This window comes from Apaloderma vittatum, unplaced genomic scaffold, assembly GCF_000703405.1.
Source record: "Apaloderma vittatum isolate BGI_N311 unplaced genomic scaffold, ASM70340v1 scaffold1976, whole genome shotgun sequence".
In the NCBI taxonomy this organism is placed as follows: Eukaryota; Metazoa; Chordata; class Aves; order Trogoniformes; family Trogonidae; genus Apaloderma; species Apaloderma vittatum.
In genome coordinates, this window is record NW_009719887.1 from 31,453 (window position 1) to 53,888 (window position 22,436).

The 22,436-nt window shown below is 38.3% G+C and overlaps 1 protein-coding gene across 1 annotated transcript in view; it reads right to left on the reverse strand.

The window, feature by feature from the left end:
- Positions 1–292: 292 nt before the first annotated feature.
- The window catches only part of LOC104274995 (sodium/potassium-transporting ATPase subunit beta-1-interacting protein 2-like), a gene marked incomplete at its 3' end in the record, with an annotated part of 152,832 nt that continues 130,688 nt past the window's right edge, over positions 293–22,436 (reverse strand). The window contains exon 3 of the mRNA XM_009870814.1: positions 293–373. Coding sequence (XP_009869116.1) covers positions 293–373 — 81 coding nt within the window. The remainder of the gene's footprint in view (positions 374–22,436) is intronic.

Genomic DNA, 22,436 nt, shown 5'->3' on the forward strand with positions numbered 1-22,436 from the left:
ACTAATTAATATCTCTCACAGAGTTGAAATTTGCATTGCAGAATTACTTGGGGCAGGGTGGGGGGAAAGCTAATTTTCTTTTAAAACATATATACCATTATTGTCATGGGCATTAGAAAGGCATATGCTCATTGTTATCTAGATTTAAAGTTTCTAGCATACCCAGAATACTTCAGATTTCCATCATACTACTTTCATTCTTATAACACTAAGAGGAAAACAGAACACAGCCTGTCAACTGGGGCATGTTAACAAAGTGCTGATGGCTTAAATGTATCCAATGGTAAATTACCTTTGAAAGGTCCCCAGCCTCCAAATAGAAGCAGATAACAAACACATTCCACGTAACCCAAAGGACCAGCCAGACGGCATACTGCAGGGAGGAAGAGAGAAACAGTGCATTAATAATTTCACTATCAACGGAGTTAAACTTAGTTCATTAGACCATTAGTCTAGACAAAAACAGACTATAAATATGGTGCATATGAACAAAAATATTACACATAAAAGAGAATCAAGAATAAATTCTTGCATTTCACAGACACAATCCAAAGTGACCTAGTAAGTACTCAGTCACACCAGACAATCTGTCCATAAGAAAAGCGTTGATAGATGGGCCATTTGAATTTGCGACTAATCTGGATCTCTTATTACTGTTCAAGTGTGGAATGCTGCAAAATCGAGAGAGGCATGTAATATCACTTTTATGTGAGAAGTGCAGAGTTGTTTACTCAAATGTTTTTTCAAATACAACTTAACTAAATAATAAAGTCTAACTGAAATAGGCACTGCACTTAGAAACACTTCATATTTAGTCTCATGAAACTAAACCTATATATATCCTCAAGAAAATAAACCTGTATATATAGGTTATTTTGAAGTATTTCTACAAAACCTGGTGGGATTTGGTCATGACAGTTGCCTCTGTCAATATATTTTGTAAAATTCTAAAGCATTGTTCATAACTATTCAAAACCTTGAGGTAGATCGCATTTTAAATTGCAAATGCCTTGAGGGTTTTTTTGGTTTTGTTTTATTTTGGTTTACAATTTACAGAAGAAGTATTCATGCTTAAGAAATGTCTGTTCATTGGTGTTTGTCACACTTATTCACATAGAATCACAGAATAGTTTGGGTTGGAAGAGACCTTAAAGATCATGTAGTTGCAACATCCTGCCATGGGCAGGGACACCTCCCACTAGACCAGGTTGCTCAAAGCTCCATCCAACCTGGCCTTGAACATTTCCAGTGAGGGGACAGCCACAACTTCTCTGGGCAACATGTTTCAGTGCTTCACCACTCTCATAGAAAAGAATTTCTTCCTAGTATCTAATCTAAATCTACCCTCTTTCAACTTGAAACCATTCCCCCTTGTCCTAACACTACACTCCCTGATAATGAGTCCCTCCCCATCTTTCCTGTAGGCCCCCTGGGAGGCCACTATAAGAGTCCCCAGCACATTCTCTTCTCCAGGCTGAACAGACCCAACTCCTTCAGCCTTTTCAGCTTTTCATCCTCCAACACTCCCAAGTCCTTCTCTGCAGGGCTGCTCTCAATCCACTTATTTTCCAGCCTGTATTTGTGCTTGGGATCATCCCAATCCACGTGCAGGACCTTGTACTTGACCTTCAAGCAGTTTGCACAGCCCCACCTCTCAAGCCTGTCAAGGTCCCTCTGGATGTCATCCCTTCTCTCCAGCAAAGCGAACATATCAGTCAGCTTGGTGTTGCGGCAAGCTTGCTGAGGGTGCGCTCAGTCCCACTGTCTGACGTGAGTAGTGGACTATATGTTTTCTCTCCTTCTGCCCACAACTTTGCTTCTTTTTTGTATTCATAAGACCTTATGTCTGGAAACTACATTTCCCTGCTGTAATGCTGGAGAATGTTGCATAATAAAGTTTGACCTGCTGTTGCTACTCTTACCTAATGTTTGTACTTGAGAACTTCCCTTGACAAATTATTCCATCATCTAATAAACCTTAGGGTCTACAAATGTTTTTCTAATGGCTGTTATAGTTATCGTCTAGTTGTCCACAATTCAATTCTGCACATTTGCTAATTTCATTCCACAGACCTATGGCACTGCGTATGTGTGAAATACGAGAGACACAACACTACTCCCTATCTGTTATAGCTGAGGGCTATTTCCTCTTTTTATACCACAAGCCCACTTCTCCCAAGGATTTATAGACTTACTCTTGTTCTTTTGTTGTCTTTTCTCCAAACTGTACTGATCAAATTTTGTTAAACTATATTTCAGATCAGGAAGCAGTTTTCTGCACACCTCTCTTATTATATCACCTTCTAAACAAGCAGACAATATTTTAGATGGTACACTATCCATCCCTTACAAAATTATATGACAAACCACTGTTTTTCATGAATGACAATCTCATTTTCTAAATTCAGTAACAACATATGTACAATTCTTGCAATTCTCTTGGAAGTGCTGTTTTGCATCAGATTGTCTATCATTCAGCATGCCATTGTCTATCTAACCTAGATACTGTGAAAATAATCTCCTTTCTCAGGAGATCTAATGAGAGACTATATCCAACGTGAGTAAAATTTAGTCCTTATTTTTATAGTAACCAAATAATTGCCAACCAGCCCAGCTAATAGTTAGACCATGTGCAGATTTCAAAGAATTATGATAAATATTTTTTTGATCTAATGGAATCCAACAGTTTTAAAGTTTCAATTTGCTTTATACGGAAGTAATTTTAGGTATTTTAAAGCATACAGATTACATATACTTTATAGGACCAGCTCTTTCTGGATAGATTTATTTAGTTCTGGAGGTCACCATGTCCACTCTCTGCTCAAAGCATGACCAGCATACGTCAAGTTCTGCAGGGATTTGTCCAGTTGAGGTCTGAATATCTCCAGGGATGGAGATTCCATGACCTTTCTAATATGCATCTACTCTTTGAGTGTAGGCTACTCATAAAACTTTGGAACATAGGAACTTAATTCAGATGTACAGTCTTAATACACTTATTTTTTTCTTTTCTTTTTTTTTTAAACTCGACTCTGAGACTGAGACATTAAGTAGATTGAGCATTTCAGTTTTCTATATCTTGCTTATGGTACACCTGGCTTCTCATGTAACACGGAGTGTTATAACTACCATAACAAGAGAGGAAACCTTAATTCAGGTTTAATAACCTTAATTTGGCATTTCAACTTTGCAGCATTTTAACTTGCTGGGTTTTGCCACTTATTTTAATGATTTAACGTTATATACAAGTATATACATACTCTGATGGAGTTAGTACAAATATTTCTTCTGACACATGAAGATAGTTGTATTCTTACAATAAGAATTCTAAATATTGCATTTAGACTGGTTTCCCAAAGAAATGAGACATAAGTTCTCTTCTCCTGACTCAACAAAAGACTAGAAGATTCAAAAATATATCCTCACAAAAGTTTCAGGAAAACAGACCTACAAATAAAAAGAGATACTCTATTAAGTCTTCATACAGAGAAAGACTTAAAAGATCATCCCCAACATGAAGGGGACAATATGTGGGAGATAGCCACTGGAAACTAGGTTTTATTAGATTGACTGATCATGGCACAACCTGTCACACTGCAAGTAAGCAATATCTGATTAAAATGCTCCTTGTACAGCCCACACCCAGCAGAACACTTCAAGGCACTTTGGAACTGCTTGTCCCAGCAGAGGGCCTTATGCTTACATGAAGAAGTGAAACTTCTATTTTCCACTGTCTATAGTCTATCACAAAAAAAAATTACAAATTTATCTGTCTTTTAGAAACACTCTTTTAACAAGCATCTGCTGTTACTGGACCATAGATAAGGTTTAAAAATGTCTTTTAAAAGTTATGTTTTAAAGTGTTTCCTTTTGAAACGTTACATTAAGTGTTTGTTGCCTGAATTGTGTGGATAAACACTGAGTATAATGGTTGTGAAATACAAGGATGCTTCTGCTTCCCACTGCTTCTTATTTCAGATGCTTCAGATCTAGCACATCTCTTATCTGTGGATCACATGCAGTCATAAATGCCTCTTGTTGTCTATGTGCTTCAGCATAGTGTTGCGGAAATTCAGCTCTGAAGGTCTCTGACAATGAACAAATCCCTCTGGTACTCTCTATTATATGTATCTAATTAGAAACACATTTTGTAAGAGTTCTTCAAAGGGCTATATAGCTGTATTTTTCTTTCATATGTGGGAGTTCAAGACAGCTGCATTATCTGACAGAAGCCACCACAATAGTACAGCAGTCACATATCAACAAGAGAACCTTGACGAACACACACTTGATGAAGCATGAGATACTGACAGGTGGCACAGGTGTGACAACAGAGCTTATTCTTTTTATGGAAATTCACTCTGAAGAAAGGTATAACTGGAAGGCTAAGACTGAAGATTTAAATACTTACTATTTTGCAAAGCAGTAGTAAATCAATAAAATTTACTTTTTTTGTAAAATGAATTATATAAATACAGCTCATATGGTAAAATATGCTTACCATTCTTCAAGTAAATATAAATTTATAACCTCCTACAAAGAACTGTGAGAAAAATTACCTACCTTATGATTTACTGATACTACGTAGTTACAGATTTGAAAATTTGCTATGAATCATCACAAATTAGCATAGGATGTCTTTTTCCTTGGGGAATGGGAAATTGAGATATTAAAATACTTGCAAAAATATTAAGAATCCATACAAACTCTTCACACTTGTCTTAAAATGGTCTAAGTCACATTATCTTCATTTTTACTAGCAGTGAAGCTGAAAGTCAAAGAAATCATACAACTAGACTTAATTCCACAGTCCAATAGAAAAATGATCACAAGGGCACAAGAACTGAAGGTCCAAGTAGTGTACTGCGTGTTGCCAGGTCTAGTCGAGAGGTGGCATCCCTGCCTAAAAAACAGGGAGGTTGGACTAGATGATCTCTAAGGTTCCTTCCAGCCTAGGCCATTCTATGATTCTATGATTCTATGATTTGATATAAACTTGTTCACCAGAACTCACATCTAATATTCTTGTCATTTTGCCTGAAGGAGAAATATGCCACATATCTTTCAAATGTAATAGTGAGCAACTCTGATAGCTATAAGCATTTTAAAGGTAAGCATTTTTTCACAGAACTTTAAATGACATTCCTCTTGCTACTAAATTCTTTTCAGATATAGGAGTCAATTACAATCCTATTTGACTGAGGGATACAAGGGCTCCAAACCTACCAGATACACTACCTTGTGGAATTCAAAGTAATTGAATTGTTGTGATTGATTAGTGATTTACTACTTACTTTCTTTTGAGAAATGCATGCTGCATTCTTTTGAGAAATGGCTGCCCAGGGAGGTTGTGGAGTCTCCTTCTCTAAAGACATTCAAAACCTGTCTGGACACATTCCTGTGTGACCTACTGTAGGTGATCCTGCTCTGGCAGGGGGGCTTCCAACCCCTTCCAACCACTTTCTGTGATTCTGTGTGAATCTGTGAATTTTAGTTTCAGATTCATCCAAATCTAAAAATATTATGCCTCAAGACCCAGCCTCCATTTGGGAAAAAGAAAGTAAACGCATTACTAAAATGATCCTTACTATATTTGCCATAGTAATTAAAAATGTGATTGTTTAAGCTATCTGGGCAACTACACTCGTGCAAATGGTGGATGACCCAACTAGGAGAGGAGCAAGGCTGGATCTTGTGCTCACTGACAAGGAGGGTTTGGCTGAAATGGTGAAGGTTGAGGGCAGCCTTGGGTGCAGTGACCATGAGATGGTGGAGTTCAGGATCTTGTGCGGTAGGAATAGAATACCAAGCAGGATCACAACCCTGGATTTCAGCAGGGCCAACTTTGGCCTCTTCAAGTAATTGCCAGGGGAAATCCCATGAGATAGGGTACTAGAAGGTAAAGGGGCCCAAGATAGTTGGTTAATATTCAAGGATCACTTCTTCCAAGCACAAGATCAGTGCATCCCTATAGGTAGGAAATCAAGAAAGAGAGCTGGGAGACCCGCATGGTTAAACAGGGAACTGCTGGGCAAACTCAAGCGGAAGAAGAGAGTCTATAGACCATGGAAGGAGAGGCTGGCCACTTGCATGGAATATAAGACTGTGGTCAGAGGATGTAGGGAGGCAACTAGGAAAGTTAAGGCCTCCTTGAAATTAAACCTTGCAAGGGAGGTCAAGGACAACAGATAGGTCTTCTTCAAATACATTGCAGACAAAACTAACACTAAAGGCAATGTAGGCCCGCTGCTGAATGAGGTGGGTGCCCTGGTGACAGAGGATACAGAGAAGGCAGAGTTACTGGATGCCTGCTTTGCCTCTGTCTATATTGCTGGAGACTGTCCGCAGGAGCCCCAGAGCCCTCAGGCCCCGGAGGAAGTCAGGATAAAGGAGGAGTTTGCCTTGATTGATGAAGACTGGGTTAGGAATCAGTTAGGCAATGTGAACATTCATGAATCCAGGGGCCCTGATGGGATGCACCCACAGGTGCTGAGGGAGCTGGCGGAAGGCATTGCTAGGCCACTCTCCATCATCTTTGGTAAGTCGTGGCAGGAGAGGGGCCTGAGGACTGGAGGAAAGCAAATGTTACTCCAGTCTTCAAAAAGGGCAAGAAGGAGGACCTGGGTAACTGCAGACTGGTCAGCCTCACCTTCATCCCTGGAGGTGTTCTCTAGGCATATCAAAGATAAGAGGGTCATTAGGAGCAGTCAACATGACTTTGCCAAGGGGAAGTCATGTTTGACCAACTTGATAGCCTTTTATGATGATGCAACCAGGTGGATAGATGATGGCCATGCAGTGGACATGGTTTATCTGGATTTCAGTAAAGGATTTGACACCGCCTCCCACAGCATCCTCGTAGTTAAACTGAGAAAATGTGGTCTGGAGAGACTGTGGAGTCTCCTTTTCTGGAGACATTCAGAACCCACCTGGACATGTTCCTGTGTTGCCTGCCACAGGTTATCCTGCTTTGGAAGGGAGGTTGGACTAGGTTATCTTTTGAGGTTCCTTCCATAACATTCTTCCTAACATTCTGTGGTTCTGTGATTAGACTCCCCTGGGAGAAGCCCGTTCAAATGGCAACAACAGCAGTCTACAGCGTAACTTTTATGTGGCCATTGAGTGGGCAGGATTCTTTAAGATGTTTTTCATGTTTTGCTATTTCCTTTCCATTCCCATTGCCTGAGGCTTTATCCTGAGAGCTGATGAGGGTGTGGGCAGCCAAAGTGTGGTAGAGAGTCCAGCTCTGGAAGCCAGTAGGAGTTACATCTCAGCAGGGAGTGTCCAGTGCAGAGCAGGATCAGAAACGATAGTCTGACTCCAAAGAGGAATCAGGAGCCAAATTTATGCCGAGGAGAAATTCAGTTACTGAATGCATGAGAACCAGCTGTTTCAAGCAGAGTTGCTGCTCTCAGCAACCTAACACAAAAAGCAACCGTGCTCTGCTTTTAATGATCCAGATGAAAGTCTTCCCTGCCCAGCAGTTACCTACAGTCCTCAATGGGAGAGTGCTCAGGGCCAAAACCAGTAGCCTTGACAACAAATAATAATAATGTTCCTGGCAGCAGAGGGCTTCGTGCAACCAGTTCAACTTCAACAGACGTTCATTCACTTTACTGAATGTACTGGGAAGCTCTTGCGGAATGACATAAACCTCTGGATTTTCTTCATTGCTTGTCATAGGAAGCAGCTTGCATTAGTTTTTCTTGGCTCAATTCTTCATATTGTTAGGACTTAGATCTTCTCCTGCTGTTTCTTTTTTTCTTTTATTTCTTGGTTTTTTTTTTGTAAATAATTCTGTTTCTAAGAGAATATGAATTGATTTTGTATGATCCATTTTTGGGTTGTTGTACTTTTTTGCTGCAAATTGCAAGGACAGCCTTGTTTGGTTGTGTTTATTAGGGATTTTTTTAACCCTTTGGCATTGTGAGTCCTTGGCTTTTCAGCCTTTCATTAGTCACAGACATATATATTTTCTCCTTCCTTTTCTTCCTTTAGGTAAAAAAAATCCCTTTGATATTTTACTTCCTTTACATTACCCTTCAATGATTGTCCTCTGCCAAAACTGACTGAAAGCTGTTCAGCTGTCAAGTGCATCTGAACTGGTCATTACCAAACACAAAATTAGTATTGGATCCTTTCATTACTCCTGAGCAATCACTGCTTAAAATTTATTCCCAGAGTCTTCTATAAACCCAGTGGCCACATATAAACTTCCAAGCTCCTTGGACTCGGTTATAAGTCCTTTTTTTTGTATAGGAGTGTATTAACTCTATTTTCCCCTTGATTTGCATTGGAAGGATTCATAAGCATAAAAAGGAAAGAAAGGTGAGGCATATTCTGGTCAGGTCAGCCCAGAGCCCAGCACATCACTATGATGTGCCATCACCCCTCAATCTACTTATAGCCACGGAGTTATAGCCTGGGTTCCTTTTTTCTTTTGTATTTTTCTGGTTTGTTTCCATTTTCTTTTCTGACAGATCCCAGAATGTGCAGCAGATATTTCCTTTTTTTTTTTTTTTTTTCCCCTGAAGATACAGCTCCAACTCCTTCTGCATAAGAGAACTTGGATTTCTTTAGAGTACATTACTGCCAGGGTGGTATCCATCTGCCCACATTTAGACGTCTGCAATGCAGATGTCCTCCTCTAAGCAGTGCCTAGATTCCAGCTGCAGTCAGTTGAGACGAAAAGGCATTTCCAGGGCTCAGGTCATTTCTCAGTGTCTGACACAGATCACACCACCCTTGCTGTTTGGAAAACTAAACTCCTCTAAGGCAAAATTCCCAGTGTCACAGAGCCCTATAAAACAGTTGGACTAGTGACATCAGAAATGAGATAGCAATTCTGCATTATGCAAATATGTTCTCCCTTTTTTCCACATACACAAAAAGAACAAAGCACTTTAAATTTCACCAGTGTAAAATATCACCAAAGGACTACTGTCTCGTCTATACTATACACACATTTCCTCAGTGTAGTTACTCTGTTCTTAATAAATAATGATTTCTTTTCATATGATGCTACGAGGGTGAATGGCCAAAATGTAAAAGTAACCACACAGAAATAGATAACTTATATTTTAGCTTTGTTCAGTCAATCTACTGTGTTACACCAGAGAGTTACAAATATTCTAGATCCCCAAATGAAAATACTCTGTAACTAAGGAATTACATAAGGAAGTTTTCTGTAAAAAGACACTATTTCTGCCATTCTTCTTACAAATGAAGAGCAGAAAATTTTATTCCTGTCATCTCAGATTCTTTTATTTTCTTTTTTTTTTTAGTTTTTCTGTTGGTTTGGTTTGGTTTTTTAAGTTCCTTCTGCACCATATGTTAAAGCTCATGACCTTTTTAATAAAAGTGCTTTTTATATACTAAAGAAAGTAAGGTAAGGAAAAAATTTTAACAGGCCATATTTATTTTATCTTTCTGACTTAGCAGTATATATTTAATTGGTTTGGCTTCACTCATCATTCAATTCTTCTATTTCTTTTGATCACATCTTTGTTGTGAAATATTTACCAGCAGGAAGTAACTTCAACTATCTGAATATTCAGTTTACTGCAACACAGTACATATCCTCTCAGCTGCAGACACATACATATACATGCATATATTCAGAGATGGATTGGTATTTTTCCTCTTATGTTAATTTCCTATTTTTTTCAGCATTCTTGTTTTTGTTTGTGGAAGAGATTATAAAGTCTCTCAAAATAAAAATGACTAATTGAATGTAAGTAATAGGAAAACTATATACAGATAATCCTCACTTAAATAGAGCTCAAATTTTTTTTTACATCAGAATTCTAGTAATATCTCTATTTCTCAAGACGTAAACTGAGTGGGTCAGACAATAATGAAGCTTAAAATAGTGCTGTTTTGATGCTTTTCTATACATCTTCTTCAATTCCAGCAGGATTCTACCAGGATCTACCTCAAGAACTATTAGCAATAAAAAACAATGCTGTACAAGATCAAAAAACCTGCAATCATGGCTTTGAAATGGCATTACTTTCTTAAGCAGTTATTATCAGCTGTTACACGCATATTAGAATTGGCACAGAAAAAAAAGAAAGACAGAAATCAAAATGATGTGATTTTGGAGGTCACTTGGTTCTTCAGTGGAAGTGCTAATAAAATTTTGAAAGAATTTTTCCAAACCCTATCACTCTTAAGACACAGAAGGTGGAAGAACAGTTTTGTATGCACAAGTCTGCCTCAGTTGTTAAGAAATATGTGGAAAAATGCTCCAGAATAGATTGTGTAATTGCTTTTCTGCAGAATATGTGAATTGACCCTTAGGAAAAAGTGGTGTTGCTTCCTCCTTGCTGCTGCCCAGTCTGGGGACCATCACCCTGCCAAGAGGCTCTACTGACAGTATCAGTTCTTGAGAGCAGTCCAACAAGCCCCACTCACTGCCCAACCCCTCTGTGGGGTAGCTGTGCTTCTCCATGTGGATACTGTGCCATGCTCCCATTGCCATATTCTTGCATTTCATCCAGGGTAAACTCACCTCGCCAGCTGAGGACCATTTCCTTAGGCCCTTTTCAACCTCAGATAGCCCAAGGAGTGACAAGAACTATGCTGGTGCGACCAGACCTATTGCTGAGTGACCAGACCTATGTGGGAACATTGTCTCTTCCCTCCTGCTTGAACTGGACAATGTGCAGCCAGGAGGGCAAGAGGTAAAATGAAGATAACAAAGACATTTTTTGCTGTGATCTGTCAAGAATATTCTTCTTACTAGAAAGGTGGGAAGTCAAAATTTGCTTTAGACATCAGCACACTGGTGGAGTTACACATGTAAGGGCTGTTTCCTTGGTGTCTCTGACCTTTTGCAGAAACACACAAAACAGAAAAATCTTGATTATAATTCAGTCATTGAACAGTTTATTTTAATGGAGTTTTTAGTAGCTGTTCCCATTTAAAGTTGCAGTTAAAAATACAAGTCAGGACACTCAGAATTCTTTCAGTGTTCATTTTTAACAGAATGCAAAAATAAAATCAATAGATACTGTTGCTAGGAACAGAACTCTACTGACATTTATCTAGATTCTTTTATTGATGCCTCAGTATTTGAGTGCCAACTGCAACTATTTATAAGGGGAATCCATCTCCCTCAGTGAATACATCAAAATTCTTGCTAAAACTAAGCCATTTACAATAAGATCTTTCTGATAAATTGAGAGGCTTGTATTCAGTTTCCCAGGTATTATTTTCATCCTCCCATTTTCTTTGACTTAATGCCTTAACCGTTAAAGCCAAGAGGAGATTTGCCATTGAGTTCACAGGGCTTTGAATTTGGTCCTTGGTGCTCATATTCCAAAGGAGATTTAATGGAAGCTGAAGATAGATTTGTCATAGGAAAAATAAGTAAGGACCATCAAGTGCTCTTTTACCTTTCTCTGAGCTGTTTTCTAAAGCATAAATTTTTGAACATTTCTAAAAGGTGGTGGCTAAGTTACTAGGAGAGGTTGTGTTTCAGGGGTGGGAAACAGCATACAGACTCTCAAAGTCACTGCCTGGCAGTTCTGTTTTGGGAGGCTGATGGATGTTTTGAAAGTACCAGTCAATTGCAAAGGTCAATTCTCAATCTTTAGAGCTAAACAACATATATAATTTGGATTTGCAGAGTGTTCATCTTTAAAGGGATCTGAACAAGCATAGCTATTCAGAGCCAACTGTACTATGGAGCCAGACTGAATTTTGTTTAGGAGGCTAAGACAGCTGGAGTGGATGGAGCCAAATTTTAGGAACACAAAAACCAACTTCATGAAACTGTGTGGTGAACCCAGGGATAGAGGCACCTTGCTAGTATAGAGGGTTCGTATCTGTGAGATTGTCACTGTGCCCATGTGAGGGTGACTGACTCACTGAGTGATGCTAATGAGCCACTCAGAAGGGAGAGAGGAAGACCAAGAACTCTGTTTTTGAAACTAAGAAAAACCTTCTCTTACGGTGTCTTAGGGAAGCTGTCTTCTTATTCACTTCCAACCTGCATCAAAAAAACTAGCTAAAAATATTGCATGCAATAGGGTCTTCCTGTTCTGAGAATAAGCTAGTGATGCAATTAGGTAATTCTGCAGTCCGGCCCTCTTAATATACATAGACTGGCCAATTCTGATTTCCTTAAATGTGATACAATCAAAAAATAGCATGCTCCTTATTCATGCCTTTAAGTCTATTTCATTCATGATGTAACCTCCAAATCCTTCTTTTTTTTGGTTAAATTACAGTAACTGCATTTCTCTGATTGCATCTGATTCTCTGAAAGTACCTGTTGTTTCTCTCCATTGCATATCTAAAATATCATAAGTGATGATTTTGCTATCTTCCCTCTGGAACTCCAGTCTGCATATCAGTTTTGAGTGAGAGCATGTGCCTCATTGGGACTGGGAAAGATTATTGTTACTATTTCATTTACTGTTAGCCTTCTTGTCTCAAGGACCTTCTAGATGAAGCATTCTCAAAAAGTTCTTTATAATTTAAAAATAAAGGAGAGATTTTCAAGCACCATCCGGTAGTAAGGCTGGCATCTCTCTAACTACAGATGCAAAAAACTCGGGACATTTAATCGTTAAGACATCACTGACTGGGAAGCCTGCCACCAACATCCACACTTGATGCACATACATTGTCTTTTGGCTCTCTACAGCTATGCCCATCTGCTTCAGTGGCATGGTGCCCGCTTATCAGCTAGTTGGACATTTTCAGTAGGCAGAGGAGCCAAATAAAGGTTTTTTCATGGGTAGCCTGTATAACCCTGAAAGTGACGTTTCTTTTGTACAAAGCAATGCTAGTGCTGAGATACTAATAGACTATGTCTTTGTGCATCGAGGTTTTTTTGTACACTCACTAAAGATGGGTTTTGCCAAAACTGTTTTCACGTCTTTTACAAAGAAAGATATGGTACGGGTAGTCAAAGGAAGAGAAAGCAGTATCTGCAGATAAGACACTGACGAACAAAGCCATTATGAAATGAAATTCAGAGAGTATTACAGGTTAGGAATATCATTTAAGTATTGCACAATATATGCCACTAATTTAAACGACAAAACATCCAGGGAGAAATACAACCTCACCTCATTTTACAAATCAGGAAACAAGAAAAGCTTTGCAAATGCAAGAATTGGATCACACTGAGAGGAATTCAAACAGATTATTATGTAACTGAGATGTTTTAAATAGCCCTATTTTGTACTACAGAGATGACACACCATTCCCATAAAAATTTAACTTTATTTTTTTTTTTCAGTTTGCACCAGTAGTTTAGTCAATCTTTTAATTAAGAAACATATTGTCTCAGAAATGTTTTTCCCCTCGTTGCGTGAGTTGGGGTCACAATCTTCCATGGAAAACATTACTGCAACAGAACTATCAACTACAATAGAATAAAATTGGATCTGCATATGAAGGTAAAAGAAGAAGTTGTAGCTATTTGGAATGTAAGCCTTTAATCAGAGTAGTCCTGAGTAAAAACATCACGTTATTTCTTTTGGCATAAAAACCACCTGTCGTTTTCACATTCTCAAGAGGTATTTAATGGAAAATAGTGCATGGAAATATTACTTATTGCCTGTGATAAAACAAACAAAAAGAATTATACAAAGTACTGATTATGAGGTGAAAGCAGGCTGTTAAAACAGTACTGAAAAGAAACATTTACAAGTTCAGAAGATTATTTTCTACAGATTGATGACTAATGACAAAAACAAAGGGTTGGGTGTCCCTGCCCAAAACAGGGAGGTTGGACTAGATGATCTCTAAGGTCCCTTCCCGCCTAGGCCATTCTATGATCTATGATCTATGATCTATGATCTATGATCTATGATCTATGATCTATGACTTGCTGGAAAAGATTTGGACTCTTGGAGCAGGTTCAGAAGAGGGCCACAAAAATGATGAGAGGGCTGGAGCATCTCTCCTATGAGGACAGGCTGAGAAAGCTGGGGTTGCTCAGCCTGGAGAAGAGAGGGCTCTGGGGAGACCTTATAGCAGCCTTCCAGTACTTAAAAGGCTACAGTAAAGCTGTGGAGGGGCTGTTCACAAGGGTGTGCAAAAGGACGAGTTCCAAGGGTTTTAAAAGAGCAGGGTAGATTTAGAACAAATGTTAGAAAAAAGTCCTTTACAATGAATGGTAAAATACTGGAAGAGATTGCCCAGAATGCTGGTGGAGGCTCCATCCCTGGAGGCATTCAAGTTCAGGTTTGATGGGGGTCTGAGCAACCTGATCTGCTCACTGCAGGGTGCTGCACTATACAACCTTTAAAGGTCCCTTCCAGCCCAAACCATTCCATGATTCAGTGATTCTATGATTTAGGAAAAGAACTCCATCTGTGATATAGCGTTCTAGAGTTCTTATACATGCATCATTAAAATACGTTGATAGTGTATAAAATTGAATTAAAATGTAACTACAGTTCTGTTTGGAGGTATCACCTGAAAACAATCATTTTTCAGCATAGATGTTATTTCAGACTAAGGCTAGACTACATTTTCTTTTCTATAGCAGCTAATTCAGCAAACTGGAATCTAAGGAGATTGTTTAACCTTTAAATTAAACAAGTCTTTAAAAAAACCTTGATAGCTACATGATAAAGGAATGAAACTGACTTGCAACATACAAGATGCATATGAATTTGTCATATATCATTAACACAATCAATTACAGAGTAACTTCTAATATTATAACTTCAGGAGATATAGCTAACACAATCAAGAAACCCAATGGTATGACTATAGAGTCCAAAAGGTGCCTTAAAACATAAGATTACACAACTTTGCTTTGCTTTGAGAGGGATGTTGGATGAGATGATTTGCAGGGGTACCTCCAAATCCAGCTTTACCTCCAGTTCTTTGATTCTTACAAATCTTTCTTGACTCTGTGGACAGCTCAGATGGAAAAGCATACCCATTATTTTGACAAACAGTGTTGCACAGACACTTTCCCAGAAATGAAAAAAGAAAAAAAAAGCAGGTTGTTGAAAGGATGATAGCTCAACAAATTACAAGGAGGTAAAAAAGGTCAACAGTGAGGGAATAAACCACTGATATTTCACATGGAGTGGGAATATATCCAGATGTCAAGATGGCATTTGATGACATTAGTAATGAGAGGCATGGTAGCTCTCATATTGTGGCAGAAGAGCCATGCGACTTTCATTGCAGTGACCTGTCTTGCCATGCAAAATCTGAGCACGACCGAGTCAAGAAGCTTTGCTAGTGCCCTCAGCATTGCCACATCAGAGAGACTGTGATGACAGTTTTATGACAGCAGACAACAGCATGACAGACTGATAACTTTGCTTGGAAAAGAAATGGGTTTTTGAAGAGACCAGGCTGAATTATTCCAAATTCTTTAAGGTATAATGAAAATTGAACAGGCTTCTCCCACTCTACCAATTCCATTTCAGAGTGCTAGATCAAGGGCATACTCCTCCTGGTGTGTGGAAAAAAGTACTGAAACACCTAGTAGGAATATACTGTCATTTTTAAATTGCTGTTGCCTTAAGATCAACAGGGTAACTTCGTGACCATTGAAAAAAATTGTAACTGTGCAAGTTAAAGTTCATGCTTATATTTCATGCTTGAATTAAAATAGAATATGCTACTGGCCTGATTGCTTGCATGTTTCAAAAATAATTTCCTGTCCTAGCGCAATAATTTATTTCATGCAAAGAAAAAAAAAATCCAAGCATTCCAAGGAAATTTAAGTAAAATACTGTAAAATTAATAAAAGAAAAGATGAGAAGTTAATCCTGTTAATTTAAATCAACATCTGATTCATTTTCATGTCTCACAGCAGAGGTTCACTGGATGCTGGTGTTCAACATTTCTTTCTACTTTCATAATCCAGTCCAGCCTTGTGCTTTATTTACTGAATATCAACCAACATTCAGTTGTTTGTTGAATTTTCTTAGGCTAGTTGACTTACTGCAGCTTCTGAGTACATCTTAAGCATGGATTACCATCCTAAGAACCTGGCTGAGCAGGGTAATAGTTATTAGTCTCATGTTAGAAATGAGAAATTTCTGCTGCAAATGAGTCTGAGGCACTAAAGGCAAGCACATTATTCATTACCAGTGAGAGAAATCCATGTTGTGCACTAATAAGGAGATACTCACTTTGATCACGCAATTAAAGACTGTAGCATAATTCAAAACACAGGTGGCTAAATAAAGGTCACAGGGGCACCTTCAATTCTGGAACTTTCTCAGTCTCAGCTACTGCATTTGCAGCTTTAATAGACTCACATTCCAGTGCATGTAAAAGTGTGCATGTAGATATTTTCACAACTGTGCTTATATGGTGGGTAGTGGGTGTTATACAGTCAGGTAGCCACTGTTAATAATATATGATGACCAGTATCCTCTACATCAGCTGATGATAGCAGGAAGATAATGCTCTTTTATCTCCCAGATAAGTCTTCCATTAATACATAGGTATAAATACCTCTGCCTTGTTTACAGGAAACACTGAAAACAAGAAAAACCCCTAGAACACTATTACAGAGAGATGCTTATCTATACATGAGCCATTAGAGACCCCCAGGGATCTGTGCCAATCAAAACCACAAAATCACCTACTAACTCCAGTTACATGGGCTAGCACCTTCTGTGTTCTGCCCTACTCCCTTTCCCGATGGCTTCCTTCCTCTCCTCCACAGGGCTGGTGCAAAAAGCAGGATGGTTTCTTTTGTTCTCAATTTTGCACAGGTGCCAGGAGAAGCACAGACAGAGTGAGGGCCTACATGGCCCCCAGGGTTCATCCATCTGTTCAGCAGGAGCAGAACCTCTCCCTGAGCATCGTGGCTCAGTTGCAGGGTGGACGGCTGCACGCTGGCTCCCTCGCCCAGAATTTGCTGCCATCCCCTAATTTGAAATCACTGCCCATTCAAACAAAGCCAGATGAACTTGCAAGGGGGACAAATGACAGCCTGAAATGATGCCCTGTGGCATCTTTTCCTTCCTTCTTTCCATGTCAAACACCACATTGACATTGCAAAAAAGAATTATTAGAACTCACTAGAGTAGTGGCTATAAAAAAAAATCCATTGAATTTGGTTTTAATTCTGATCTAGAGACAGAGTTGCTTTAATTGTAAAATAATAGACTTCAGCAAAACTTTACTTTAAAGGGCTTAACTGTGGCCCACTCATAAAATGTTTAAATATCAATGTCCTGTAATGGACATTGGTAGACAACTTTATATGAAAACACTTATTGCTGAACCTGACTATCATTACGTAAATCATTAAATAGATCCAGTCATTTCTTTTTCTCCATCCTCCTTTAAAACTTCAGATGTTGAGTAAATGCATTGCTGGGATTTCAGTGATACTCAGCAGATATGTCCCCATTGTTTGATGATACTTCAAAAGAAACAGAGTCCCAGAGAAAACCTCTGCTGTCCTTTAGTCTACAAGAAATTTCAGTGGATTACTCTAATCTCCCTGCTTTTTGCTGGTCTCCTCACTGTTAGAAATTCTTTTGCCCTCATTCCTTCATTACAGGCAGCCCATAGCAGTAGTAATATGGAGAGCAAACATGAGAATTTACAAAGCAAGGAGGGCAAGGTAGATAGGAATATTAATACTGCAGAGAGTTACTGAAAAAGTCTCAAAACAGAAAGGAGTGAAAGGTTAAGTAAATAAGATAATGTTCAAATACATAAGGCACAAGAGGTCATTGGAGAATACAGTCACATCTTTTAAGCCAAAAAAAAGGGTAATCTTCCTGTCAGAAGAAAAAGATAATTCTAAAATGTAGACAGGATCTGTGCCCCACATAAGCACTTGGGAACAAAAGCCAGAGAGATAAATGTAAAACTGCAAAGTGGGGAGGGGAAGGGGGGAAATAAAAAAAAAAAAAAGCCAGAGTAGCATTATCAAGTCAGCAGTGGCCAGGAAAAACTTAGAGTTGGAGGATTAAGAAAACTTCCGTGACAGTTTGATTCTGTCCCAGAACACTAATAAAATGGCAAGAAAGATAAAAGAACAATTAGATTATGTTTTTAATCTCTTAGGTACAGGACCACACTTCCACAGAAAAGCAATGGAAATAACATCAAAGTTGTTCGGCATTAAAATGAAAAGGCGGAAATCTAGAACACCCACAGATTTGTCACATAAATCCAGCTATTAAATTAGAAAACCAACTCTCCTCCAGCAGACAGCATTGGCCCAAATGAATTGGAAAGTCTTGGCTTAGCAGTATCAGGATGGATACATCTAGACTTACGCAAATTCTCATTGTGTTAACTGGGCTGAGTAGCAGAAGGCAGACCTAGGAAGAAAGGAATCCTTAGAAATCTCCGTCCTTTCCCGTTTCTGAACACCCACCCGTCTCACCCAGCCTGAGACCACGTTTGCCTGGCAGTGAGTGGATGAGAAGAAAAGGATAGTGCAACCCAATCCTCTGTCCAGATCCAACACTTGCAGTATCTTTGGCTGAATTAATTCTGTGGCAACCTTATCTGCTCCCAGTTTAAGTGAGAACCTATTGTCATGATGACATTCCCGTGGCACACATTTTGGAACAAAATGCTGCAGAAAGCAGATGAGGTATCGTAAGATGCTGCTGCGTGGCTGGGATATTTAACTCAAATTCCCTGCTTACCCCAGAGCTGTTCTAAGTGTGCTGACACACTTGTCTGTTGAAGGTGTATTAGGAAGCAATGAAGTGGATCTTTTTTTAGTTATCCCATGGGATACTCTTGCAGAACAGTCAAACTAATAAATGGCAAGTCTTAAAGAAGGTTTCAAGTGCAGATTGCAGATGTGATCCCCTAACTCTTGCTGGAAAGAAGCCAGAGGCTGGTCTCAACAATTGTTTTGATTCAGCAGGGATTTTTGTCTTAATACTTTATTTTGTAGTGGAAACTGAAAGACCACTATATAAAAACCTGCACAAATTAAGCCTTAAAAAGCCTACAGTGCAAAATTTTAATTGATGAAAGAAAGAGAACAGAACATCTGCCTAACTACAGGAAAGTCTTGAATCTTTGTCTCAAAAATATTTTAGTCCCCTAAATTCTTGACTTTGGCATGAATTTCACTCTTCAGAATCATTCCTCCAAATGATCTGTAGACAGTCTGTATAAATCATTGCTATGACAGATTGGGTGAGAATATCTCTTTGGTGTAGTAAGTCTGCAGCTCCTTCCTATATGCCTTTTGATACCCAACCTATTCCAAACCTTGTGGATTTCACAGAGCAAGCAAGAAATCACAGAAAGTCAATGGAAAGAGACAGTGTGCTGTCCAGTATTTTTTTTTTTGAGATGATCAGTTTGCTTTCTTTGCTTCATACTTGTTATAAAACAAGTAAGAAATAGATCCTAAACTGGGTGCATAAAGTATAGCATATCTGCTACACAGAGATGTAATTAACAGATTGCTGTAAGAGTTGGCATTACATCTATTTTTCTTATTTTATATTAATTCTTAGGAATTACAATGCAGAAAAGAAGGCTTGGGTTGATTCAGTTTCACAACAGAAAGATACCAAGACTATTATCCACACAGCTATTTTTTTTAGCTTTCACAAGACAAACATCTGTTAAAGAACAGTTCTATGAAAATCAGTCTTGATTTGGTAATAGCTAAGGCATCCACTGTACTTCTAAATGGTAGCTTATCAAGAAGATTGTTCAGGGAGAAATAAAACTTTCCTAAATAATGCAGAGTAGACTTGCTCTAACTCTTTCAGTAACAGATACCTAACAGGAACCTATTATGGGATATAAATAACACTTCTTTCCGATTCTTGAACTGAAGATCAGTTGTGAAAGATGTATGCAAAAGATCAGTCTAAGTGTTTAAAATGCATTTGTTGAAGGTTAACTATCTTCTCCCTGGACTAGACCATTCTTGCTGCAGGAAAAATGCTAAGGAAGGCAATTTGTGGATAGACAAGAATCTTATGCAGTAGCCTCTAATTCTGAAGATTTCAAATGGGGGCTTAAAAGTCTAAGGTAAAACAAAAAAAAGTGTTGCAGATAGAAAAATAATGAAAATCACAAAAGAACATGTTGGAGGTTTGATCTCAGTATAAAAAAGAACATTTTTATTCCTGCTTATTACATGTTATCCTCAAGTGGGAGAGCTGTACAATCAATTTAGATGCCTCCAGAGAAAAAGGGATGCTGTTTTACTCAAAGAGCCCTCCTATGATGACACTTTAAGCTGTGATCAGCAATTTTTAGTCGGAAGAACAAGCTTCAAAATGTTAATAAATTCTAAATGTGCACATAGCACTGCAAGAGTAAAAGGAGAAAAAGAGACTTCTGTCTTTCTAACAAAAAAAAAGAAGGATTTTACCTCTACTGTTCAAATAAGGGTTCATTTTTGTTCTTAATGGAAATGTTTGAGACCTGGAAGGGGAAAATATATCTAACTACATTTACAGGACTGCTGTTAGATCATCAGTATAAATGCTACTTCATTACTGTGTTATCCTCCTTCGCAGCCAATGTGATTCAAAAAAAACAAACCCACAACCACTGTAGATAACACTACCAAATTCCTATTCCAATATCATTTATAAGGATATTTTTGGTTTAGATCAGATTAATTTTGAATCATGTGATGAAAACTGTGCAAATATGCTCAGTAAGTAATCCAAATATCCCCTGAGCAGGCAGTAAAATTCAAATATGAGCCTAACACAATTTCTGTCCAAGGTTGACTTTACAACTGAACTCATATCTCTAATTCTTTGATTCTATAGTCAGACATACTACTGAAATATTTTTTAGCTCATTTATAGCTTTGCTATACTCCAAAAAGAGCTTTACACGTGTTGGTTGCTTCTGGCATATTTAGAGATTTCCCAGTAGTATGAGATTCCCTGTCTTATGTTGCTATCCCAGGAAGGATCAGGTAAGCAGTCTTCAATGTTTTCCTCAGCATAGAAATTAAATTTTGTTTTTCCTTTCTTTTTTAATGTTTTTTTTTCCATAAATGATACCTGCTTATTTTCTTCTTGTAATTTCATTACAAAAAAAAAAAAAAATCTATAGTCTTATCTTTAAACTGTTGCTTTGTGACCAAAAGTCTGAGAAACTTTGATGGCTTTATTGACTCATTTGCAAGCACAAGAATCAGAACAAACGTCATATTTTCTAATGGACTCCACAAAGGTAAAAATAACCCCAACACCAAACAACAATCTCTGCATCATTTTGTCATGGCAGAATTTTTTAAAATCTTTGCTAAAACCAGCAAAGGTTATAAATCTGAATGAATTTTTGAAGAGCAAGAATATGTTTGCATATTTTAACTGCTGCGCTTGTTGCTCTAATGTTACCTCAGGACCCAAGAACTTCAGTTCATGGTGTCTGGTCTGTTCCTAGAGTATACAGCTCTAGGCAAAATCATGAGTTCATGAATTCTGGGGAATCAGAGATGCAGTGATACTGCTATATTTACCTTTGAAAGTAAAACTGGACAGCTGTAGTCTGTGAACTCCACCAAGATAGGGTTTTGCCCACACATTTTTCCTCTTCCTTTCAATTTTAGCGGTGTTTTCTTACATTGGCTGACTTGCCATGGACGTGTTAGCTGGCTGCAGAACCAGCTCACTCTGTATCTATGACGACTGTTTCTACCTTTATAATAGAAACATTGCTGTTTCTCACCACCCACACAAGCAGTCACTTGTTTTAATTTCTTATCCCTCAGTATTTTCCCCTTTACCACCCAAATGTGTTAATAATTAAACCTGACTCACAGTTCAGGGTTTCAAAGGCTACAAATTAGAGACACAATGCTACAATTTAGCATGACTTCCCTGCAAAGTTCTCATTTCTTAATAACCTATTCTGGATTTGCTGCAGAACCTGTTTACTAATGTTTACACTCTCTCTGGGTGGATGCCATACGTTACTCCTGCATGTCCATTTGTGTTTTTCTTTTAACGAGCTCCACAAAGTGCAAAATTTGACAGTACATTTGCGATGTGGTAAGTAAAGTGGAGAAATAATAAGCTGGTGCTGAGAACATTGACGCAGCACACTCAGGAAGTTCACACAGGTTTATAAACCCAGGTCCAGATCTATGAAGATTTCAGGAGGACAAATCAAAGGTTGCTTAACTATTACTCTTCTGTGACAGGATCAGTCAACGTAACTTCAGTTAAAAGCAATAAAAGAAGGAATCCTGGGGTTGTCGTCAGGCAATATCTATTACATTGTGAGAAATATTCTACATTTCTTTGAGATCCAGTGCTCTAATCTAGCATGATCAATTTAATCCTCATATGAAAATATATGTAAGCATATACGATTAACTTCAAGTAAAGTTCACTGGAGTCAATGGAATTCAATTATTTGCCAAGCGTGAGATACCAGGCTGAACAATTTACAATGTTAAATGTAACCTTATTGAAGAATAAACTTTGGGGGTTGGTTTTAGTAAATATAGTGGGTACTTAACA